The sequence below is a fragment of the Urocitellus parryii genome, chromosome 11, assembly GCF_045843805.1.
Source record: "Urocitellus parryii isolate mUroPar1 chromosome 11, mUroPar1.hap1, whole genome shotgun sequence".
Classification (NCBI taxonomy): domain Eukaryota; kingdom Metazoa; phylum Chordata; class Mammalia; order Rodentia; family Sciuridae; genus Urocitellus; species Urocitellus parryii.
Window position 1 is genome coordinate 34,741,960 of NC_135541.1, and position 22,463 is coordinate 34,764,422.

At 46.8% G+C, this 22,463-nt stretch overlaps 1 protein-coding gene and 1 non-coding gene across 2 annotated transcripts in view; both read right to left on the reverse strand.

Moving 5' to 3' along the window:
* Ttc39a (tetratricopeptide repeat domain 39A) overlaps positions 1 to 11,715 on the reverse strand; it is a 43,951-nt gene extending 32,236 nt beyond the window's left edge. The window contains exons 1-2 of the mRNA XM_026382615.2: positions 11,678 to 11,715; positions 3,523 to 3,627 (exon numbers count right to left, since the gene is read on the reverse strand). Of these exons, the coding sequence (XP_026238400.1) occupies positions 3,523 to 3,627; positions 11,678 to 11,715 (143 nt within the window). The remainder of the gene's footprint in view (positions 1 to 3,522; positions 3,628 to 11,677) is intronic.
* Positions 11,716 to 20,482: 8,767 nt separating this feature from the next.
* Positions 20,483 to 20,555, reverse strand: Trnaa-ugc (transfer RNA alanine (anticodon UGC)). The gene has a single exon. It is a non-coding gene; the product is annotated as a tRNA-Ala (tRNA).
* Between the last annotated feature and the right edge of the window lie 1,908 nt (positions 20,556 to 22,463).

Sequence of the window (22,463 nt, forward strand, 5' to 3'; positions counted from 1 at the left end):
CAGACAATTAAACAAGACAACGTGACAGTGAAATTGAATCCCAACCTCTCCTGAAGCTTCAGAGGCTACAAATGGGGACCAGGACTGCTTTTTAGCAAGAATCATTTTCCCTAAACCAGGCGTTCTCCATGTTGAGGTATTTTTTGCCCCCACAACATGCCCCTCGAGGACATCTTGCAAGTTTTTTGGTGTTTTTTTTTTTTTTTTTTTTTTTTTTTTTGCTATCACAGGTAGGACATAATTTGTTCCCCTGGGGACTTTTGGCAATTTTGGAGGCATTTTTGGTTAACACAAGGCAGGGTAGGGAGGGCTAGAATTGATACTATCACCTGTGGGAAAGCACTGAGGCACAGAGGCTACCCTGCTCTACATGCAAGGTAAGAGGGACCTCCTGGGAAGACTGGTTCTCTGGGGTACCTCCTTTAGAGTGAGGGTTTTGTCTTTGGAGTGCTTCCCTGAGGTGAGGGAGAGGGGGAGGAAAAATCCCTCCTCAGGACTTTTTGGTAGGTTCACTGAGGACCTGAGTGTAATGTGCCATGTGGTTTTAGTGTTTCTTTTTTCCCCCTATGCTCTGATTCTCTTCTGTTGGCCCCAAGTCTACAGGACAGTCCAGAGTTAAACCAAGGTGTGACCTGGTGTTCGCTAGGCCTCAGGGGATGAGGAGAAAGGCCAGTGTCAATGTTTGGTGTGTGGCAGTGTAGTCTTGAGATAGCCAATTTCCAGTGCAGGAGGTGGCTATGGTCTGGGGTCCAGGACAATGAGAAACAGGAGATGACCAGGAGGGAATTGGGAGCGAGAAGCCTTCCAAAACTATTGGGAAGGGGCTAGATGCAGTGGCACATGATGTAATCCCAGAGATTCATGAGGCTGAGGGAGGAGGACTGTAAGTTCAAGGCCGGCCTCAGCAACTTTGTAAGAGCTTGTCTCAAAATAAAAAAATAAGAAAAAAGACTGGGGGTGTAGCTCAGTAGTAGAGGATCCCTAGGTTCAACTCCTAGTACCTCAAAACAAAAAACAAACAAAAACTATTTGGAAGGAAACCTGGACATTATCAATGGAGAAGATGATTGGGTCACCTGAGTCCTTCAGAGGGTGAGAATGAGGTATAGGATAGCTACCAGAAAGACTCATTCTGATCATTACATCCTGGATCCCCCACCACACTCCAGAAGCTGGGCCTCTGAGCCCAGAAAACAGAATGATGGGCCAGTCAACTCCAGAAAAAGTGAACAGAGGGCTGGGATTGTGGCTCAGTGGTAGAGCGCTCGCCTAGCACATACGAGGCCCTGGGTTCGATCCTTAGCACCACATAAAAATAAATAAACAAAGATATTGTGTCCAACTAAAAAATAAATATTTTTTTTTTTTTAAAAAGTGAACAATCAGGCTTGGGGACTTGTAGAAACCAGTAGGCCTGCCTGGGCATTAGCTTTCCTGGGATCTGGGGAACTGGGTATAGCAATATAGAGGATATCGTAGGACTGAAGAGAGGGAGATTAAAGGAAAATAGGCAGATGACATGATAGGACCCCAGCCTCCTTCCCCCACCTCAGAATTCAGGCAGCCTTGGGTTCTCTGTCCAGGCTTAGAAATGGAGGATTCTTTTCAGGAAACTGGACCACACCAGATGCTGACATCAGGGGGCCAGCAGCTCTCTCCCAGATCTCACCAATCACAAGGCTACTTGGCACAGGTTTTCCAGCTGGCCTTCGAGTGAATTCACTGTTAACTATGACTAGGGATCATCAGGTATCTGAGAAAATACCCCATGAGAGAAGGGTTCGCACCATTAAACAGAATTCAGGAAACTGGAGAAGTCAAGATCATATGAAAAGAATAAAGATCCTGGGAAAAGAATAGAGCATTTTAAAAAGGGATAATAAGCTGTGATGATAACAACAACAATGATAAATTAGAAAGCTTACTATGTCAGGCTTTGTCATATGGAACCTCACATTCTAAATGTAGCTATAAAGAAGACAACAGGTCCACAAATCAAGAATAAGATGTTATAGGAAAAAAAGAAGATCCACAGAACAATACAGAATACTAAAAAATCATCATGTACTTGTAGAAGCAGTCAATAGAAGGACTTAATAATGAAGCTGAGGAAGAAAATGATAAAGAATCAGAAAGGGGAACGGGAGATAAGAGCTGTAGAAAAGGATTGATCTAAATAAATAAAGCCAGGAAAGAGAAACAATATATAGAGGGAATTTCCTAGAACGGAGTCTCCAAAAAATAATATGGGATAAAAAAAAAAAGAGACCTTTGTTTTAGCACATCACTGTGAAATCCCAGATTTTCAAGAATAAAAGGGAAGATCCTAAACATTTTTAGAGAAGGAAAAAAGATCACATGAAAAGTAGAATTAGGGTTCAGAGAGACAGAAGATGACAGAAAGCAGGGGAGTGATACCTTCAAACTTCTGATAGAAAAACATGTTATGTTCATGCAACTCTTTGTTAGGAAATTTCTAGAGGGCATATTCTGGAAAAATCCAGTAGAATATGTGAGAGAAAGACCTGGGTTCAAGGAAACAGGAGAGAGGCAACAGGAGCCTGGGGCGGGGGTGGTAGCTGGGAGGTGGCCAGGAGACACGTATATCCAGGTTTCCAGGAAGAACAGGGACTGAGAGCTCACTTGGTATTTGGACATATAGGGAAAAACTCATGATAGGATCAACTGGTGGAATTAAGGATAAATGTGTAAAGTGTGACTCTACTTTGGGTACAACCAGAGAAGTGAAAAATTGTGCTCCATCTGTGTACTATGAATCGAAGTGCATTCTGCCTGTCATGTATAACTAATTAGAACAAATTTTTCAAAAAGTAGTAAGTAAAAAAAGGTGACTTTCAAAAGATATATTCCATGCTTGTATGAATATCAAAATGGATTCTACTGCTCTGTATAACTAAAAAGAACCATATTTTAAAAAGAGAGAGAGAGAGACATAGAGAGAGAAGCAGCAAATAAAGAATATAATCAAAGTGTGGGATCAAAAGTAGGTGACCTTCATGAAATGAGAATCATATCTCAGTTTTAAAGACAAAGAAAAAATGATAAGAAAAAGCAGTGTAGGCATATTATCAAGAAATAAGGCAGCAAACACTGGGGGAATTGATTAAAAGAGCAGTGCTCATTATTACCCTACTGATCTTGAAGTAGGCAACTGCAGGGAAAATAAGCAAAGCAACTATGTTAGCCGATGGAGACAAGAAGCCCCAGTGGACTCAGCAGGAATAAGAGGTAAAGTGGGAAGAGGTGAATAAGTCACAGCGACCTTAGAGAGGTCTCTATGGTGGCTGCTCAAAGGCTGTGGGACTGGGATCCTGAGCCATTTTATGGGACTTCTCAGTGGTCACGGTGACCCAGAAAGCTGAAGGCATTGAGTTACATGAGGTTCTTCTCAAACAAGACCTCTGGTTCTCCATGACCAACATGCCCCATCCCTACACACACATTTGCACCTCATGTGCACACGCAGCTCCGCCCTTCACCCCCACTGGGGCTTAAGCTCACCTGGGTTTGAGGTAGCTGAGTGCTTCTGAGAACTGGTTGGTGAGGAACAGGTCCAGGGCCGTCATGCACTGGTCCAGGGCCTCATGGAGGTTGCTCACAGGAGTCCTGAGGGGAGAGAGATGGGCCTCAGCTCCTCCTGGCCAACTACCTCTCTGGTTAGCCTTGAGTATCTTTCCCAAGCCCTTCCAGGCTGCCCACTCTGTACTGGAATAAAGAGACAATTTGGACCCACTTCTCAATGTCTCCAAGGGTGAGAGGAGGAGCAAAAGCGTGTGTGACATCTGAGATCTTCAGGAGAATAGACAGCAAGAAGACCTCGGGAATAAATGTATCTTACCCTCCACAAGAGCAGTGGGGATCCTTGTGGCCTTTTTGACCCATTGGGCTCTGCTGCCCCCCTGGGGGGGGTGCAGCTCACCCACTAAGTCCCACTTCTGTCCCTCCTTCTCCAGGCCTCCTCCTGTCTCTAGACAGGCCTGCACTCTAGAACCCCAGACACTGTCATAATGGGCCATGGAGGGCAGCAGACCTGTAAAAGCAGCCCGGGGCATTCCATACTGCAGTCTCACCTTTCCAATGACACCTCCCACACACCCGCCCTCCCCACTTCTCACATGTCTCTGAGGTCCTTATCTTCTCTCATATGTGATATATTCTTGTGTTTATGGTCTGTCTGTCTCTCTCTCTCTCCACAAAAATACAAGCACTAAAAGACAGGAATCTTAGTTTTGATCACTGCTGTATCCCCAGCACTTAGGATCTGGCACAAAGTAGGCTTTTAACACATATGTGAAGTGAATGAATGAATGAATGAAAAAATGGGAGTAAAAAACAAGGAAAACAAATTCCTAACTTTTCTGGGCTTCAGTATTCCCATCTAAAAAATAAGATGTGAAATGAGAAAGATCCCAGAAGTCTAACTGATAATCTTGAGAATGCCTCTTCTCAAGGGATCTCTTGTGAGTGAAGGAAGGTTCCAGAAAGGAGCTCAGTGATATCATTGAAGGGAATTCCTATTTCCCCAAAAAATAGTAAAGAGAAAACCTCTTCTCCACCAAGTAAACTACCTATACCTTGAGGCCCAATTCTAGTGCTTCCTGTTCCATACATCAGATCTTCCCAGGCAAAATGAGATGTGTCCCGTTTAAACTCCCATTCATTCTCCCAAATATGTTCTCCCTCAGTTCTGCCATTTTTTTTTTTTTTAGTTTTTAATATTTATTTTTTAGTTCTCGGCGGACACAACATCTTTGTTGGTATGTGGTGCTGAGGATCGAACCCGGGCCGCACGCATGCCAGGCGAGCGCGCTACCACTGAGCCACATCTCCAGCCCCCAGTTCTGCCATTTTAATAAGTGACACACCTCTGCCCAGTTTCTCAAGCCAGAAATCTGACAGTTATCCTTGACACACCCCTCTCACAGGCCTCCATCATCCACTACATCACTAAACGCTATCAACTATACTACCTAAATGTCTCAAAACCATCCTCTTGTCCAGCATGATGCCCCAGCCTTGTAATACCAGAGACTTGGGAGGCTGAGGCAGGGAGACTGTGAGTCCAAGGGCAGCATCAGCAATTTAGGGAGGTCCTAAGCACTTAGGAAGATCTTGTCTCAAAAAATAAAGCAGGCTAGGGATACAGCTCAATGATAAAGTGCCCCTGGGTTAAGTCCCTAGTACCCCACCACCACCAAGAAAAACCCTACCTACCCCGTTCCATGCCCAGTGGCCTCTGGCCCAAGTCTCTATCATCTTTACCCAAGTCTGTTCCGATCACTTCCTACCCCTTCTCTCTTTTTTTAAATTTTTTTAAAATACTTTTTTAGTTGTAGATGAACACAATACCTTTATTTTATTTGTTTTTATTTTTCTATGGAATTGAACCCAGTGCCTCACACACTCTAGGCAAGCACTCTACCACTGAGCCACAATCCCGGCCCCTCAGCTAGACAGTTTTTATTCCACATTTCATGTCTCTCAACTTGCTTCTTTCTTATCCATTTGACTTATTAGGTTCTGAGTACTTTCTTTAGGTCTTTCATTTCACAACTTCCTTCTTCAGGTGTGTCTGATCTGTTATTTGTCCAGGATACTGATTTTTTTTTCATGTTGATTATTATATTTTTCCTTTCCAAAAATTCTTCTTGGTTCTTTTTCAAGTATGTTTTGGATATTTTAGGTAGTATTTTGTTACCTGCTTATCTTATTGTTTCAAGTTCTTCTTCAATTTCTATATATTTTTGGGGGGAGGGGTACTGGGGATTGAATCCAGTGGTACTTTATTCTGAGCCACATTCCCAGTCCTTTTTATTTTTATTTTGACACAGGGTCTCACTAAGTTGCTGAGGCTGGTCTCAAACTTGAGATCCTCTTGCTTCAGCCTCCTGAATTGCTGGGATTACAGTCATGCATCACTATGCCTGTTTCAACATCTCCACAATTCTTTTTTTTTGGGGGGGGGAGTTGGGGGAGGGACTAGGGGTTGAACTAGGGGCACCTGACCACTGAGCCACATCCCCAGCCCTATTTTGCATTTTATTTAGAGACAGGGTCTCACTGATTTGCTTAGTGTTGCACTTTTTGTTGAGGCTGGTTTTGAATTCCTGATCATCCTGCCTCAGTCTGTCTAGCCACTGGGATGACAAGCATGTGCCACCACACCTGGCATCAATGTCTCCACAATTCTTAAGCACAATTATTTATATTCTGTATCTGCTAATTCTAGCATTTAAGACTCTCAGATAAACTACTATTTGTTCCTGATATCTGCTGATCATAATGGCTTGTTTCCTTGTGTATTTTAAAATTTAAACATGAATTCATCATTGTTAAAGGGACCTTGGGACAAGGGCACATCCATCCAAAAAGGACTTCCATTTACTCCAGCCAAGTTCCCTGAGGCACTGACACCCTGAGACCACTTAAGTCACTTTTCTAATTTATGAATTCTAGGACCACAAAAGTGGTGTGCATTCAAACCCAGCATTTGTGTCATGGCAGATCAATATTTAGAATTTTCTAGAGAACCCTTTTTTTCCCACCAGAACTGTTGTCTCCCTTTTCTGGTGGATGATCTTTTTTCTGGCCCATCCTCCTAGTCACTGAGATTGAAGGCCTTAGGGTCCCACATTTATGAGGAAGAGGAAGACTATGTGCTAATTCCTTATACTGTTGTACCTGTGCAGGCTCAAAACCTCATCTCCCGTCCCTTGTGTGGCTATTGGCATTGACAGGTCTAGGTTTCTGAATCTGCAAGGACCCTAAGGTTGCTGTGGCTTCATTTCATTTCCAGCCTGACTCTAGCTCCCTCTTTGTTCTTGGATTGAGAGAATCTGCTTCTACTGAGGGAGCTCAGAAGGTGTCATAAAGGGTGGTTGGTATAACCCATCCATCCTCCAGGTAATTTTTTTGGAGGCAGAATATTTGAAACATTATTCCCTCTAATCTGTCCCTTTTTTATAGCCAAATATGTCCATTTAAAAACCAGATCTATGGCTGGAGTTGTGGCTCAACGGTAGAGCGCTCCTCTTGTACGAGCGGGACCCTGGGTTCGATTCTCAGCACCACATAAAAAATAAATGAGTGAAATAAAGTTATTGTGTCCAACTACAACTATAAAATAAATATTTAAAAAACCCCACAGATCTGACCATGTCACTCCTAGACTTCAAATCCTTCACTGGTTCCCCATCCTCTCAAGGCAAAGACCCAGTTCCTTTTCATGGTCTAAAAAGTCCCACCCCAAGCTGCCCCAGCCCTCTCCTCACAAGGCCTAGATGTGTCTATCTTCCTTGGTGCCCTGGGCCCAGCCTGTCAACTAATGTTCAATCCATTCAGCTCTGTTGGATAAATGAATCAACAAGGTGGCACTGAGCACCTACTACCCTGGATGTTCAACAGCACTCTCTCCTTGAACTCTCAAAATGCTCTGTGCAATAGGATTATTACCACCCCCGCTCCCTTTGCCAAACAGACACGCACACTGCAAATGAGGAAACAGAGACACAGAGGTGACTTGGCCAAGGTGACACACCCACATGTGAGTTCCAACCCAAGTTTCTTCCTGAGCCAAGGCATATCAGTTCAGCCTCAGGGAACCAAGTCCATTGCTATGGTTTATGTCCAAGAGCCTAACTCCCATTTATGCACACATACCCTACTCCCTCCATCCCCCACCAAGAAGAGGTTCTGCCCACCTGTCCATGCACAGCCTGAGGGACAAACAGTACGGAGATGCATATCTGTCCCCCTGGCAACCCTGGCACCTCTTTGACTTAACTGGAGTGAGGCTGGTAAGTGACTTTCCTTCCTCCAGATGATTTCCTCCTTCCTTCACCCCCATAAATACCCACTGAGCTCCTATTCTGGGCCAAGTGTGGGGCTAGGCTCTGGGAACACAGAGAGGGCCCAGACCTGGGCCTGCCCTAGAGCTCATAGTCTGTAGTAGCAATAGGTGCAGGTGGAGACAGTGATCGTCATCCTGATCAGGGCTGTGATCATGGGGATCACTGGAACTGAAGAGGCCCAGAGGAGGTCTCCAACCCTGCCTGGGGCACTCAAGAAAGCTATCTGGGACAAATGGTTGCAGATATGACAGAGAAAGAAGTGCAAGAAGGGACAATGTGCACAAAGGGCTGGAGACACCACACCTGTACAGCAGTTAGGGGGCTAAGCAGTCTCAAAGGGCTGGAAGACAGAGACTCCAAAAAGGCAGCTAAATAGAGAGGTGAGACGGGGGCGGCGGGGGGGGGGGGGGGGCGGGGGGCTGACCGGGGAGCTCAGGAAAGAGGGACACTGGCCCCACTTAACTTAATAATAGCATTAACACCATCCACCACCAAGAGAATATCATTCAAGTTTTATCTAAATTGGAGACTGCATTATTTCACTCAATCCTCTGGCTAGCAGGCACTCTTATCTGTACTGACAGATAAGGGAGGGAAGGCCCTAAAGCGGAAACAAGGTCTGGCCCCTCCCAAGAAGCTGGGAAAAGACAAATGCTTTCTGCATCTCAGTGCTCCACGTCTTTCCCCTGGCCTGACTGTGACAGAGGCCCCTCCTTCTCATAGGCTGTGTCTTCAAGGCCACTCTCCTTTAGGGCACCTTCAGGTAAGCAGGTGATGGGTCTGTGATGAGGGGCCATCTCCTTGGGGACACTGACAGGGATGGGTGAGGAAGGTGGCCAAGGGAAGCACAGGGTTGGGTGAAGAATGGAGCAGGGCTGGTGACCAACTACAGGAATTTTGGCTAGTGGTGGTGGGGCTTTCCCATTCAGATCCCATCCACTTAAGGCCCACATGAGATAGGAACTGGACAGAGTGGAAGGGGGCATCAGGCAGCCTGGAGCCCCTCCCTGCTCTCCTTTAGCCTCCCACCTCCCATCTGTTGTCACCTGGTCTGCTACCCTAGTGCTTCATGGGCAGAGACAGAGTGGGGTAGCTAGAAGATCCTCAGCCCCAGCTAAAAAGCTCCCATCCCAACCTCAGTCAGGGTGAGCTGGATGTGGGGCAGGGAAGCAAAGTCACTCAAGAAGCAGACTGGAGCCAGAAGTGGCTTTTAATCCCTGCTCCATCATGGGAGAGGGGGACTTCGGCGCCACCAGTGAAGTAACATATCCACTTCCAAAGTGACATTTCTAAACTCCTTCCAGAGACCCCTTAAATGCACATAAAGCGAGTGCCCTGTGGCATGACAAGGTGGCCTTTAAGAATTTTGAAAGCACATAACCCTGGACTCAAGCTGCGTTTCAGCAATAACTTCCTGCAAAAACCTGAGAAAGTTCTTTAACCTCTATGAGCCTCAGTTTTTTCATCAGTGGCCTGGGAATGACAGGATCTACCTCCCTGTGTTGTCGTAAAGAATGAGATTGTGTAAAGCACAATAGGAAGTACTCAGAAAAGGTCAGCAATTATAACTTTTTCCCAACATTATGTATTGCCATCATTTATTTTACTGAGCAGCACTGATTTTATAATAAAACTATATAACTTTAAAAGATTGAGTACATACCTATAACTTGGCAATTCTACTATTAAGAGACACTCCAGAGAAACACATGCGCAAAGGACACCTGTGCAAGAATATTCAGTATTTGAACAGCAACACATGGAGACCCACCTCAATGTCCAACAAGAAAGGTAAGTAAATAAATGTGAGTCTTTACACAGGGCGGTGTACCATATATCAGGGCAAGGACAACCAGAGTCACATAATCAAGAAGGCTAAACCTCAGAAACCTGACATTGAATGAGGAAAAAGCTGCAGGACAACACATGCTATGACTCCACTTTAAAGAACATCTACCTACCATTTAGCATTTCATATACTCAGCAAAAGAATGAAAATGAGGAAATGAAAAAAACAAAATTCAGGATGGCAATTATCTCTGGAGAGGGAAGGAGGGAAGGAGTGTCCACAGAGGTTTCCATGGTTTATTTCTTAAAAAAAAAAAAAAAAAAAGAACATGAACTAAATGGGGCACAGTGACAATATCTGACAAAGTTGGGTGACAAAAACATGAGAGTTCAGTTTATTATTTGCTATCTTCTTCCAAAGGCTTAAAAATATTTTATAATTTTTAAAGTGGTAGAGATTTGAGGTTTACTTTGTTCACCACTGACCATCCTGCCTTAGGGCTGGGCCCCAAACAGGTCTTATTTGATGAGTGACTGAATTAGTGTTCACAGAGAAGGTGGAGATGGTTCTGATTTGGGCCTCAACTGCTCAGATCCCATGAGGATGACTCTGACCAAGGCAGGGGCAGATAGACCTCCGTGACCTCAAAGAACAGTAGGCCATGGCAGGACTGCAGGGAGGCAGGTGAGGTCGGTCTGAGGAAGGTCTGCCAGTGCTAGAAGAGCCAGCCTGCTGCCCTGGAATCCCACAGCAGGCCCAGAGGAGCCTGAGGTTGTGGAGGGGACTCAGGCATGTGGTGGTATAAAGAAGAGGGATGAATGTGGATTTCAGTCCCACAGTCTAGGATTCTTTCATGGAAGCCTTGCTCCATGCCTGCATGCTCTCCAGGAAATCACTTTTCTAGACCCAGTGGGGTGGTGCTAAGTCAGAGCTGGGCAGAAGGGGACCTAAGCAAGCTCCAGATTTACAAGGATTTCAGCCCTCAGCAGGAAGGTGGCCCAGCCTCCCCATATTTTCCAAAGGTGGGTCGAAAAATTTAGGGAGGGTAAAGAACGTGGCCAAAGTCATATAACAAATGATCAAGGCAAAACTTACCAGGCATCCCTCACCAACAACCCAGCTTCTGAGCTCTTATACTCCAGCCCCACACAAAGGCCCTATGGGGGCATCCAGCTGCCCAGATGGCACCAGGTTCCTAACTTCCCTGTTCATTTGTTAGGCCTCAGGCCCTTGGCAAATATTGTCACCGGTAGTGAGGCTCCAGGCAGGACAGGCATAGGTTCCAACTCACCTGGGGTTCTATCTCTGCCCAGCAACCTGCCAGCAGCCAGAAATCCCGGCAGCTGCCCCTACCTACCGGGGCTTAGGAAAGGCAGAGCTGCGGAAGGTCTCTGGACAGCAAGCAGCTGTCACTGCTACAGGGACAATGTGGAGGTCCCACAGGATTCCTCAATGGGTGGGGGTAGGGCTGGGGAAGACAGCCTTGTTGATAGTGCCAACGCCCACCTTTTACAACCCTGTTACATCCCCTGGGCCGGGTTGGACGAAACAGCCCTTTAAGTCCACCCAATATCACTGAAGATGACGTGGGTGGGAGCTCTGACATCAGACAGAACTCGTCCCAACTCTTACCTCGGGGAGGAGCGGAGACAAGTCAGATAAAGAGCTATGCCTCAGTTTCCTCATCTTAGCGCGGGGGATGGTCACAGGCCCACCCCAGGCACCAACGCCACGCGGCTGGTGAGCAGGCTCCTGCCAACCTGGCTCTGACTACACCTCCGTGAGAAAGTTGGGACCCAGAGGGGGAGTGGCCGACCCAGGGTCCCCTGGGGCAGTTTCCGCAGCCCCCTCGCGGCTCCCGGCGCCGGCCGCCCGAGAGGCAGCGGGGCGGGGACTGCGCGCCCGGCAGGGGCGACAGCCGCAGTGCGGGCCGCGGGCGCGGCGGGGAGGCTCGGCGCGGGCCCCCGCACGTCCCCGCCCCGGCCCGCGCCCCCGGGGCCGCCCGCCGCGCACTTACCCCGCGGGCAGGGCGCCCGGGGCGCCGGCCGTGGTCATCGCCGAGGGGGGCGAGCGGCGCTGCCCCCGCCGGACGCCAGCAGCGGCCCAGGTGCTGCCGCCGGATCCCGGAGCCCCGCGCTGTGCAGCCGAGCCACGGAGGCGGCGGCCGGGGAGGGGCGCGCCGGGGGCGGGGAAGGCGGCGGGGCCGGGCCGGGCCTCGGTCTGCCCACCCGCGCAGTGGGGCCACGGCCACCCCCAGCCTCGCGGAGCTGGGGCAGGGCTGGGGCGGGGCCTGCCTTCGCCCGGCCCGCGCGAGGGTCCCCACCCCCAGCCCGGACAGGTGCGACCCGGGCCACAGATTCTGTGCGCAGACCCCGCCCAGCGCTCGCTCCTACCGCAGACGCCCCCACCAGAGTTAGAAAGTTCTCCTAGACCTGAGGTCCACCTTCCTGTCACTCCCCCTCCCCCACAGCTCCCGCCCCGCAGCGGCTCCCACCGGAGCCTCTGATGTCCTACAACATTAATGGGGGCATTCATGCAGAGAAAGACACAGCCTCCAGAGTCAGGCTTGAATTTTAATCCCAAACACATGCCCATGGAGTATGTTTGTAGGAGACCAGAAGGCGGGAAATAACGCGATTTTAGCACTCACTGCTAGTGGGCAGCTCACACTAGTCTTCTCAATCTCCATAATTGCCATTTTACAGATGTGGAAACTGAGGCATAGGGTTCATGTGATTGGCTCCGGAGCACGCACCTAATACGTGACAAGCTGCGATTGGAACCCAGCCCTTCTGACTCTGGAGCTCATGTGCCAGTCCTTCACCCCACTGGTCCTCTCTTTTATTCTCAATGCTTGTGTGTGGGGTCACTCTCTAGGTGTCCACTGTGCATCTAGGCCTCAGGTGGGTATGTAAGCCCAGGGTTGAACTGACCTGATCTCCTGGCAGAGAAAGTTCTGGCCCATCAGGAGTTAACCAACCACCACCTCTGGGTCCCAGATGCTCTTAATCATGACTCATCACAGCACAGCACGTGGCTGCCATTAGAGCTGTCCCTTCACATAGGCTGGGGACAGGAGAAGGAGGGACTCCACTTCCCCTAGATCAGGTTAAGTTCCTAGATGTCAGAGGAGGAAACAGGAGGGAGCAGTCTGCAGAAGCAACCGGGGTGGGAAGAAGACTTGGACTAGATCCCAGGGGAGCCAGGCAGGCTGTTTGTAGGGGGGAGAGGTTTGTGGGATTATTGCTTACATTAAACAAGCTTCTTGGGAAGGCAGTGAGCTCCCCTCCAGCCCATGTGTAAGCAGAGGGCAGATGCTTACTTCCAAGAATCATCTCACCTCTGCAGTCTCATATATAGGCATAAAAAAGATAATTAACTTTAAGAAGTAGTCTATAATGACATCCACACGAAACTGTAAGGAATCCAGATGAGGAGAGTCAGGGGGCCTTCTGGAGAAGGTGGGGTCAGAGCTGAGCTTTGAAGTTATATTATTAATGAAGTTGTGGAGCAAGTGTACCAGGTAAGGGAACAATATGCATGAAAACATATAGGTGGCAAGGGCACATTGGTGACAGCTGGAGTTTGGAGGCTGTGACAAGACCAGCAATTTATTGTAAAAACAAGTCCCAGGTGATGAGGCTGGGAGGCTGTTACATGCCATGCACTTTCAAATCTCCACGTATTTGCCCAGGCTGTTTCCTTTCCCTAGAACATATGTCCCTTCCTTGTCACTCATTGTCCATTCATGTGACCAGGGATGGATCCAGAAGCTTACTATTGGGAGGCTTCTTTAAAAAAAAAAAATCATACAAATTTACTGATAGAAAATTGCTAGGGTCCTCCTGGAGCCTCAGAAGATGCCAGGCAGGTGAGGAAGAGATCCTGAAGCGTTAAGCTACATTAGCTCCAAGGTAGATCTTCACGGTATTTGACCAACATGTATTAAGAACATGCTAATGCCCAAACTCCTCCTTACCCTACAGGTTTCTATTCAGATACTGCCTCTTCCAGAAAGCCCTCCCTCTCAGGCTGGGCTGGGAATCCTGGGCACCCACTGCCTTAACCTGCTCTGACCAATCCTAATTCCCCCTACCACGGGACACTCTTGAGGGCAGGGCCTGGTCAGATTCATCTGTGTGTTTCAGCGCCTGACAGCTGGTGTTGTCTGACTAATCACCAGACATGAACACTAGGTCCAGAACTTTATAGTTTCCCTAAGGAAATAATTACCTCTAAGGTAATTATTGCAACAATGGCTGATGCATATCAAAAGCTTCTTAAGTGCCACACATGGTATTAAATATGTAACATGAGTTATCTCATTTAATTTTCATTTCTAACTAGATAGAGCCTCAGTTTCCTCATCAGTAAAATAGAAATAATAATAATGCCTACATCAAAGGGCTTTTGTAAGAATTAAGAATTCATGTATGCAGAATGCCCAGAATAGGACCTGGCATGTAGCATAGTGCTGCATAAGTACCCAGTAACTGTGGTAGTGTGCTAGATGTTGTGCTCCCCATTTTACAGATGCAAACTGAGCTCTGCAAGGTAGGCAGCATGGCTGCCATTACAGCTGGAACACTCCTCACACCACCATGGTGGCAACGATACTGAAGCCAACCCAGTATTGTGATGCCCGCTCACCTGGTGAGTCAGAGCATGGACAGGCCCACCCTCAGGAAGGCCCCACCTGGCCCATTCCCCACCCCTAGGAGCTGCCCAGTCCCAGCCCAGGGGAGCCTGTGAGTCATCATCCTTGTTTCTGCCTCTCAACACAGTAACTCTACTCTGATCATCCATCCACCCACCTGTGACCTTGAGCTGACAGCATTCTGAGTGAGGATCCCTTCCTCCCCTGTCAGGACGCCTGTTTCCTGCTTTCTGCCTTCCCTCCTTCCATCACTCTCAGGGGTGCTGGGTTGATAAGTGAGCATTATCTGGGTGATTCTTGTCCCCATCCTCATTTCAGTCCCTTCCCCTAGGCCCTTCCTGGCACAAATGCCCCTCCCAACCCCTGTGGTCTGTGCCAGCCCAGATCCACCACTGACTCCAGAGCCTTCCCAATGGAGCTGTGTTGGTGATTGTAAAACTGGTTTTCTTGGAGAGAATAAGCCCTACCCAGCAGGATACAGAACTGGGTTTGTTAATAATTCACAAGTGAATAGACCCAATATGGACCTTTGAAGAGACTGTGAGAATCACAGCTCTTAAATATTCCCTGTAGTGACGATGCCTTTGGGGGTACCTAGGTCTGATCCTTGGATGGACCTCTTCCCTCACGTGGACTGTGCCCACACTAGTCCTGTGACCTTGGGCACATATTACTGTTCTACTCTGGCCCTTAGTTTCTCTCTTTCCTCCAAATACAGAGAGGAGGGGAGGCTGGATAGGGAGCTCAAGGGCCTTCCCTGCTCTGACGTTCTGAGTTCGAGGACTGAGGTCTTCTTCTGCCTGGTCTTCAGCAGCTGCCAAGGGTGGGCCTACAGAAGGAGCCTGGGCAGGCACAGGGAACCAAGATACATCTGATACATCAAGGGTGACAGCTCTAATGAAGGATTTCTGCCATTAAGTGGCATGGTGTTGGGGTTCAGAAATTGGGCTGCAGAGCTAGGAAGATTTGGATGGACTCCTGGTCCCATGATGTCCCAACTAGGTAATCTTAGGCAAGTCATCTGATTAGCTTGAGGCAGGGTAGGGAGTGGCTCAGGGAACAGCTCAAATACCAGGGTTGTACCCAGCTCTGACACCTGGGTCAGTGACTCCATCTCTGGGATGAGAATGATGGTGGGTTGTTGCAAGAATTAAATGAGGCAATATACCAAAAAAAACTTTTTTTTTTTTTTTTTTTTTTGGTACTGGGGATTGAACCTAGGGACACTTAACCACTGAGCCACATCCCTGGCCCTTTAAAAAAATATTTTATTTAGAAACAGGGTCTCACTAAGTTGCTGAGGGCCCCGATAAGTTGCTGAGGTTGGCTTTAATCTTGGGATCCTCCTGCCTCAGCCTCCAGAGCCACTAGGATTACAAGCATGGACTCACCATGCCTGGCCACAAAAAAACTCTTAGAACAGAGCATTGTCATTATCTTTCAGCTTTACATTCCTCACCCAAAAAGCAGGGATAACAGGACTGTTGTGAGCATTAAATAAGCAAATGAACCTGAAAGAGACTTCAAACTACACAAGGCTGTCCAGAAAAAAAATTAAAAGGATTTCTCCTAAGATGTACACCAAGGGCCCTGCCCAGGACCTGGAGGCCTCTTTGGTCAAAATTGTGTGGAAAATAGATGATGCCTGTCAAGTGCTCCTGGTGAGGCATGGGCGAAGGCCTATGTTATGATGGATCCCAAAGGCAGGAGAGGGGAGAGTTCTGGAGGCAGAGAGCTGGTCCAGAAGGTGTCTTGGGAGAGAAGCTGGGACTTGGAGGAAGCAGTGGCAGGTGAAGGAGGAGAGAAGTACTGTTGAGTGGAGCCATTAACTTTTGACTAGCCTGATCTGTGCTCAGGGACGGTCCTTGGGTATGCCCTTTTGGCACCCAGATGTAAAGCAAATGCCCACCCACTCATTTTCTCAGAAAGAAAGCAAAGTTACCTTCAACCTGAGGCTTAGCTGTTGTACCTGTTAGAGGGTGTTTCTTTGCTGGAAATGAAGCGAGGGGCTATGCTACTACTTTTTGCAAGCTGTGGGTATTAGTCAGAGCCGACTGCAAGGGACTAAGGGGAATACCTTTTTGCAGGAGGCAAAAAGCAAGGAAGAAATTTACTCCCATGGGAAGAAAAGGGATCCAAAAGAATGGAGTTGCTTGGCTGAGTTCCACCTGGATGGGGCACCTTATGTCCCATCTAGTCCTGCCAGGAGTAGTGCAGCAAAAAATAGCTATTTGTAGGGTGAGGGAAAGAATTTTACTTGAAAGTGGTAGATTTCTGCACTGCTGCTCACTTGGGAAAGGCTGATCTTGAGCTGGGAAAGGAAGGCTTTAGAGTTGGGGTAAGAGAGAAAATGTGGAACTGGGTTTGGTGGCTCATGCCTATCATCTAAGACACTTGGGAGGCTGAGGTGAGAGGATCACTTGAATGCAGGAGTTCAAGACAAGCCTGGGCAACATAGAGAGATACCTTCTGAGAGAGAGAGAGAGAGAGAGAGAGAGAGAGAGAGAGAATGAATATGCTTCCTTTCTCTTAATTAAGAAGATGCTAGAAGACATGCATAGGTTTCTCCCAGAGAAGGCTCATTCCAGAATTCCAGAATGCTCAAGAGATTGGAGAATGGCCATGGTATCATCAAAATCTGTTATGCTGGGTGTGCTGGCACACATTTATCATCCCAGCAATTTGAGAGGCTGAGGCAGAGATCAAAAGTTTGAAGCCAGCTTTAGCAATTTAGCAAGGCCCTAAGCAATTTAGCAAGACCCTGTCTCAAAATTTAAAAAAAAAACAACAACAGGGGTTGTAGCTCAGTGATAAAGAAACCCTGGGTTCAATCTCTAGTAACAAACAAACAAACAAACAAAAATCTCTCTTTTTTCCTACTTGCTAAAGCATCCCAGTCAATCTGGTGGGGAATTAGGTGTGACTTGTCCTTGGGATACAGCAGTTGCTATAGACTGGATATTTGGTTCTCCCAGAATTTACATGTTGAAATCTTTACCCTAAGGTGATGACATTTGGAGGTGGAGCCTTTGGGGAGTGATGGGGCATGAGGTGGAGCCCCCCATGGAGGGGATTAGGGATTTTATAAAAGACTCCTCATGGCTGCCACCATGTGAGGACACAACAAGGCACCATTTGTGAGCCAGAAAGCTGAATCTGCCTTGATCCTTGGCTTCCCAGGCCTGTGAGGAACACATTTCTGATGTTTGGAAGCCACCTGGCTTTGGGTATTGTTAGAGCAGCCTGAATGGGAACAAAGTTGACAGGTGATAAAGTAAGGAGCCTCCAGGGCCACTCTGTTCCCAGGCCAGGGTGGTGGTCATAGTCAGGGAGAGAATGGTTGGGTCTAGAAAAGCCACAACTGTAGGAGGACAGTGAGTGGCACAGGCCCCCAGAGGAGGCCACAAAGGATTTTTCAACTTTCAGTTTCTTAGGATATCACAAACAATTGGGGGTCTCAGAGGAATGGGCAGGAGTCCTCCAAATGCATTGTGATTTGTGTACTTTGCACAACTATAGCTTCGTTTTATGTTTTGGTCAGTGGCCACCTCTATACTATAAGCCCCTCATGTGCTTCTTCTTCAAGAAGCAGTTCTTCAAGAAGCTTCACTCCTTTCCAGCCCCACCAGCTGACCTGCAGGAGCATCCCTTCACTGACCCTGCTTCTCAGAGCACAGTGATTGGTTATAGGAAGACCCAATTTGAATAGTCCCCCGGGGATTTTCAGACCAATTTCCTAGAGTTGATGGAGAAGGCCCTTCCTCTTATAATCAGAAGCTCTCCTACAGCACTGTGTCAGGCACTGTTCCCAGGGCTGCACGTAAACAAATTCTTAGAATCCTCACAGTCCTCATTTGACAGATAAGGAAACTGAGGCACAGAGAGGTTAAACAATGTGCCCAAAATAATACTGCATACTTTTTCTATTTCTATGAGGAATGTCATTGGGATTTTGATCAGAATTGCATTGAATCTGTATAATGCTTTTGGAAGTATGGTTATTTTGATAATATTAATTCTGCCTATCCAAGAGCAAGGTAGATCTTTCCATCTTCTAAGGTCTTCTTTCATTTCTTTCTTTAGGGTTCTGTAGTTTTCATTGTACAGATCTTTTACCTCCTTCGTTAATTCCCAAGTATTTTATTTTATTTTTTGAGGCTTTTGTAAATGGGATAATTTTCCTCATTTCTCTTTCTGAGGATTTGTCACTGATATACAGAAATTCCTTTGATTTATGGGTGTAGATTTTATATCCTGCTACTTTGCTGAATTCATTTACTAGTTCTAGAAGTTTTCCTGGTGGAACTTTTAGGGTCTTCTAGGTATAGAATCCTATCATCAGCAAATAGTGCCAATTTAAGTTCTTCTTTTCCTATGTGTATCCTTAATTTCTTTCATCTGTCTAATTGCTCTGGCCAGTGTTTCAAGAACTATGTTAAATAGAAGTGTGAAAGAGGGCATACCTGTCTTGTTCCAGTTTTTAGACAGAATGCCTCCAATTTTTCTCCATTTAGAATGGTGTTGGCCTGGGGCTTAGCATATATAGCCTTTATGATGTTGAGATATGTTCCTGTTAAACCCTAATTTTTCTAGTGTTCTGAGCATAAAGAGGTGCTGTATTTTGTCAAATGCTTTTTCTGCATCTATTGAGATGATCATATGATGGATTAAAAAAATGTGACATATAGAAACAATGGAATATTCCTCCTCCTTCAGTCTCTTGAGTTGCTAGGATTATAGGCCTATGTCACTGCACCTTGCAAAGTTTAGAATTTTTTTTAATATTTATTTTTTAGTTTTCGGCAGACACAACATCTTTGTATGTGGTGCTGAGGATCGAACCCGGGCCGCATGCATACCAGGCGAGCGAGCTACCACTTGAGCCACATCCCCAGCCCTAGAATTTTTTTTTTTTTTTTTTTTTTTTTTGGTGCTGAGGATTTTATAAAAGAGAATAAAATCATGGCATTTGCAGGTAGATTAATAGAATTAGAGAAGATAATGCTATGTGAAGTTATCCAATCCCCAAAACCCAAAAGCCAAATGTTTTCTTTGATATAAGAAGGCTGATTCATAGTGGGATAAGGAAAGTGAGCATGGGACGAATAGACAAACTCTGGATAGGGCAGAGGGGTTAGAGGGGAAGGTACAGGGCATGGGGTTATAAATGATAGTGGAATGTGATGATCATTATTATCCAAAGTACATGTATGATGACATGAATTGGTGTGAATATACTTTGTATAAAACCAGAAATATGAAAAATTGTGCTCTATATGTGTAATAAGAATTGTAATGCATTCCACTGTCATATATAAATAAAAATTAAAAATGATAATACTGCAAAGAAGTCTCTGAGTCAGGGTTCAAAACCAGCCTATGTGACCCCAGAGCCCTTTTCACTGCTTTGTTGGTACTGTCCCATGGCTTGAGCTGGAAAGCTGCTGGCACCACACCTCATACTGCATGGAGGAGCATAAGGAGTGAAGCTGGCCACCGAGAGGCTCCACTGAGAAGCAGACAAAACAACTCAGGTCATGGACTGGAAGGTATTTCAGGAAATGTGGCATGCTGGCAGAACTGAAGTTGCAACCCCCAATAATCTATTTCCCATTGACCTTAAAAAGGATCCCAGGGCTGGGTCTGTATCTCAGAAGCAGAGCACTTGCCTCTCATGTGTGAGGCACTGGGTTCGATCCTCAGCACCACATAAAAATAAACAAAATAAAGGCATGCTGTCCATCTACAACTACAAAAAATAAAATAGAAAATAAAAAAGGGATCCCAAATCAGAATTCATAACTCATAAAGTGGGATGTAGGTTGTTTGGAAAATTTTCATGATATTTCACAAGGGATTGAGAATCTGAGGGGGGCCAAAATGTGCTTCCCACACCAGAACTGTCTCCTGCCCTGTATAACTGTCTTCAGCAACAGGGAGCTGACCCAAATCCTGGAATCAGAAGCTTCAATATCATAGAAGCATAAATTTGTTGTTATTTGTTTTAGTACTAGGAATTGAACCTAGGGGCTTTATCACTGAGCTACATCCTCAGCCCTTTTTATTTTTTATTTTGAGACAGGGCCTCACTAAATTACTGAGGTTGGCTTGAACTTGTGATCCTCTTCCTTCAGTCTCTTTTTTTTTTTTTTTTTTTTTTTTTTTTGGTGGTGCTGGGGATTGAACCCAGGGCCTTGTGCATGCAAGGCAAGCACTCTACCAACTGAGCCATATCCCCAGCCTCCTTCAGTCTCTTGAGTTGCTAGGATTATAGGCCTATGTCACTGCACCTTGCAAAGTTTAGAATTTTTTTTTTTTTTTTGGTGCTGAGGATTGAACCCAGGGCCCTAGGCATGTGAGGCAAGCACTCTACCAAACTGAGCTATATCCCCAGCCCTAGAATTTTAAATCATAGGTCCAGAATCACAAACACCTCCACCTGATGGATCTGAGAATTACAGAGATGAAATCTCATCACTGGTTTTGAGTTCAGATCCATTTCCAAGGAAGGGACTCCACAGCTATCCAAGGATTCCAGCCACCAGATGAGACACACCTAACCTGGAGGCAGCTGAGGGCTCCTCTAGCAAGAATTCTGTCTGCTGCAGCCCAGCCTCTTCCTCGTTTTGCAGCTCTGCCCTTTAGTCACTTGGGCAAACCTGCCTGCCTGCACTTCGCCTGGGCTTCTGGTGCTATGCCTACCACAAATGGGCTGTGGAATGACTAGGAGGGAGCCCTATTTGTAGGCTGGTCCCAACGCTAAGATGTGCAGGGATGGGACAGTTCCATTTCCTCTTCCTAACAGTTTGGGGTTTCCATTTCTGGAAATTTGATCATTGACTCCTGAACCCTTCAGAATCCCCTCTGTCCAACGCAAATGCTCTGGAAGGGCGATATTTCCTCCTACCAGCACCAAGGACATGAACTCACATTTACTCCACACTGAACAGCCCCAGTGGCTGACTTTTAGGTCCTTTACAAATATGACTTCAGTGGGTCTTTCCCTCTCCTCAGAAAATAGCTAGTATTTTATGGCCAAGTAAGCTGATGCTCTCGCAGATCAAGTAATTGAATCAAGTTCAAGTGGCCGAATAGGGGGTGAGCAACATCTGAAGCCTTCCCCCTTTGGACATGCTGTGGGAGACCAGGCAGTGTGAAGGTCAGGGGTGAGGGTGGAGAGAAGACATGTCCCCACACTGGGAGAATGGAGACTTGGGTTTAAGCCTCAGGTGTGACACCTTGTGGGAGCAACTGGAAATAAAGAATTCTCTGGTGTTTGTGTCCAGCAGGTACTAGCTGAAGTATGAAGGCTACTTGTGTGCTGGCTGCACATGTTTTCCCTCACATAGGCCGCCCCGCCAGAGATGTGGAGGCCTCTGCTTGGCCAGAGGGCCCCTTCTCCCACTTCTCCCAGCCCCTCACCTCCTTCCCATCTTTGTGGTTCTGAGTCTTGCCTCCCAGCTTGTCCCTTCACCAAGGCGCAGTTCTTGCTGCTTAGCCTCTGTCCGGCATCCCCTCCATTCTCCTAATCTACATCCCAGTATCTCTTTCCCGGGTCATTGTGTGGCCTCCCCTCTGATACTCTTGTCCATTTCTCTCCACACAGTAACAATAATATATACACAGAGAATATTAGCGTGGAGGTTCCCGTACCCAAGACAGCACAACTGGATTCTCATAGGTGTTTAGGAAATCCTGGGAGTTTAAGAAATCCATCTGGACACAGCCAGTCCTTACCACGCCAACCAGGGCATCTTGTCCTCCTCAGAAATCCCTCATGTACTCATCAAAACTGAACACAGCCTGAGCCTGAAACCCATTCTGTGCTGGGCTCTGGGGACATGGGGCAGAAGAATCTGTCTCCTCCCCCAGGCATAATGGGGAAACAGAAAAAGGAGTAGAGTTGAAATGTTCTGTCCACAAATATTTTCTCTGGAGGGCAGCATGATCATCTTTAAATATGTAAATATGTAAATACCCTGCCTAAAGCACTAGAGAGAGCTTTTCAACACGCAGTGAAACCTCCTTTCCTGTTTGTTCTGGTCAGCCTGCTTCCTGGATCCTAGATCTGGTCAGCACTGATCTTCACCATGCTCTGGGCGGTAGATTTTACTGTGCATCATGTCACATTACTCTAAGTCTTACT